The 2,145-nt window shown below is 35.1% G+C and overlaps 1 protein-coding gene across 3 annotated transcripts in view; it reads left to right on the top strand.

Moving 5' to 3' along the window:
- GPBP1 (GC-rich promoter binding protein 1) overlaps nt 1–1,865 on the top strand; it is an 87,460-nt gene extending 85,595 nt beyond the window's left edge. For all 3 annotated transcript variants that reach the window (XM_023518960.1, XM_003782748.2, XM_012812136.1), the window contains one exon: nt 899–1,865. In XM_023518960.1, coding sequence (XP_023374728.1) covers nt 899–1,057 — 159 coding nt within the window. In that variant the 3' untranslated portion in view covers nt 1,058–1,865. The remainder of the gene's footprint in view (nt 1–898) is intronic.
- The last annotated feature ends 280 nt before the right edge of the window (nt 1,866–2,145 follow it).

Genomic DNA, 2,145 nt, shown 5'->3' with positions numbered 1-2,145 from the left:
AGGAGTTGGAGGTTGCTGTGAGCTGTAATGCCACGGCACTCTGCCCAGGGGAACAGCTTGAGGCTCTGTCTCAAAAAAAAAAAAAAAAAAAAGAATTAGTGTAAATAATACGTCTATGATCAGTCATTTCCAAGACTTTTTGTTGTTGGGGATAGGGTGATTAGTAGAGAACATCATTTGCTTCCCAGATAGCTTACCTTTTATCCTTTTCCTTGCAAGAATATTTCATATTCTAAAGTATCTTGTTTTATGTCTTAGTTTTTCTTCTTTTTCATTTTGTTTTGTTTGTTTGAGGTAGAGTCTTGCTGTATTGTCCCAGCTAGAGTACAGTGGCCTGATCATAGCTCACCATAGTCTCAAACTCCTGGGCTCAAGCAGTCCTCCTGTCTCTACCTCTTCAGTAGCTGGGACTTTAAGTGTGTGCCACCATGCCTGGCTAATTTTTCTGCTTTTGTGGAGAGGAGGTCTCACTCTTCTTTCAGGCTGATCTCAGTTGCTGACCACAAGCAATCCTCTGTGCCCAGCTCCTAATTTTTTTCCTGAAAGAGTATTAGGAAATGTTTAATAAAGCATCAGGAAGCTGAGATATTTTTCTAAATCAATTCTAGAATTTTTTAATCGATCTGTTCCTATAGACCCCATTTTCTGTATAGAGATGTTACTGATATTGTCATCTTTAAAACATTTAAGTGTTTTAATGTAATCCTTGAGGAAGTTAGTAATGCTGATACTATAATACAGTGGACTTGGACTTGATCTAATTTTAAATTTTTTGAAGAGTGAATTTAATATATTGAGTCTCCCCCTTGCACTTCTAAAAATTGGTTATCTTTAATTATTACGGTATTCTTATTAGGTAAGAAACTCTTGGATAATTTGTTTGTTTTTGGCATTTTAGTTACAGAAGAATGGTCTGAGAAAAAATGGTATTTTGAAAAATGGCCTGATCTGTGACTTCAAGTTTGGACCTTGGAAAAACAGCACTTTCAAACCCACAATTGAGAATGATGACACAGAGACAAGTAGCAGTGACACATCGGATGACGACGATGTGTGAAGGATTTCCTAACAGCTTTAGAAATTTTAGTGTGATACATCTTTCATACAGTTTGGGGTGAATTGTAAAAATGAAGAACTATAATTTATGTAGTGAAATACCCCATTAGAAGATTTTTTTGGGGGACTTCAATATGAAGAAAACCAAGAATGTTGTGTTGGGCTGTGTTGAACATTATTTCTCTGTAAATGAATGTTGTAGAAATGAGGACTTTGGTTGATCCAGCATTGACTTTCTTCATCACTGCAGCATTTCTCTGACTAGCAATGTGACGATGTAACAAATGAGATTTTCTCATTTAATAATAAAAAAATTGTGTAATGTTTTGCAAAGCTTCTGTCTTAAAATGTCCAGGTCTTAAGAAAAAAGGCAGCTTACACTGTTTTGCTTGCAGAGTCATATCTTTTCGTACAATGGAAATCCTCAAGTCCACTTTGTGTGCTCTTCCAACCCTCCCCCAGACAAAAAGGAAAATGTAGCATGTTGGCTAAAACTGGAGCAAAATGCACTAAAACATTAATTTCCTGAACTCAACTGTTGTACTAGTCACCTTTTAAAATATAGATTGCTCTTTAGCCATTTGTAGTGCAGTAAATGTTACCGGAAAGACTTGCCACATTTTCTTCCAAATTTTAAGAGGTGATTTTCAAGAGCTTTATTTGGATATGTTGTCAGACCAGGATTTTCAGAGTTGATGGAAAAGAGTCTTGTGGGAAAACTTATTTTGATAAATTATTACACATGCAGAAAAACTGATCACACTGACTGGATCTGTCCACAACATGGAAAATAAACTGGATTTTCAGAATGTTGTTGTTCTCTGTACTGTTCAAGGTATTGGTCTCTAAACACAAACATGCTTCATTCACTTACTAAAACAAAGTTATACTTTAAAGTTATAGTTTATTAAAGAAGGTGATCATTTTCTGAAGTCAGAAAAAGCTTGGCCTTTTCATAATTAAATGCACAGGGGTATTAAAAATGAATGTTAAGCAACTACTTTGTTTCCTTTGCATATTAATTTTGGAATCTGTTTATGTTGTTGCTGACTGAAAGAGTATTTTGGTTCTGTGTATTTTGATTTTTCT

The sequence above is a fragment of the Otolemur garnettii genome, unplaced genomic scaffold (assembly GCF_000181295.1).
Source record: "Otolemur garnettii isolate 467f Iridium unplaced genomic scaffold, OtoGar3 scaffold00005, whole genome shotgun sequence".
In the NCBI taxonomy this organism is placed as follows: domain Eukaryota; kingdom Metazoa; phylum Chordata; class Mammalia; order Primates; family Galagidae; genus Otolemur; species Otolemur garnettii.
This window is presented reverse-complemented; position numbering and strand designations above follow the sequence as displayed.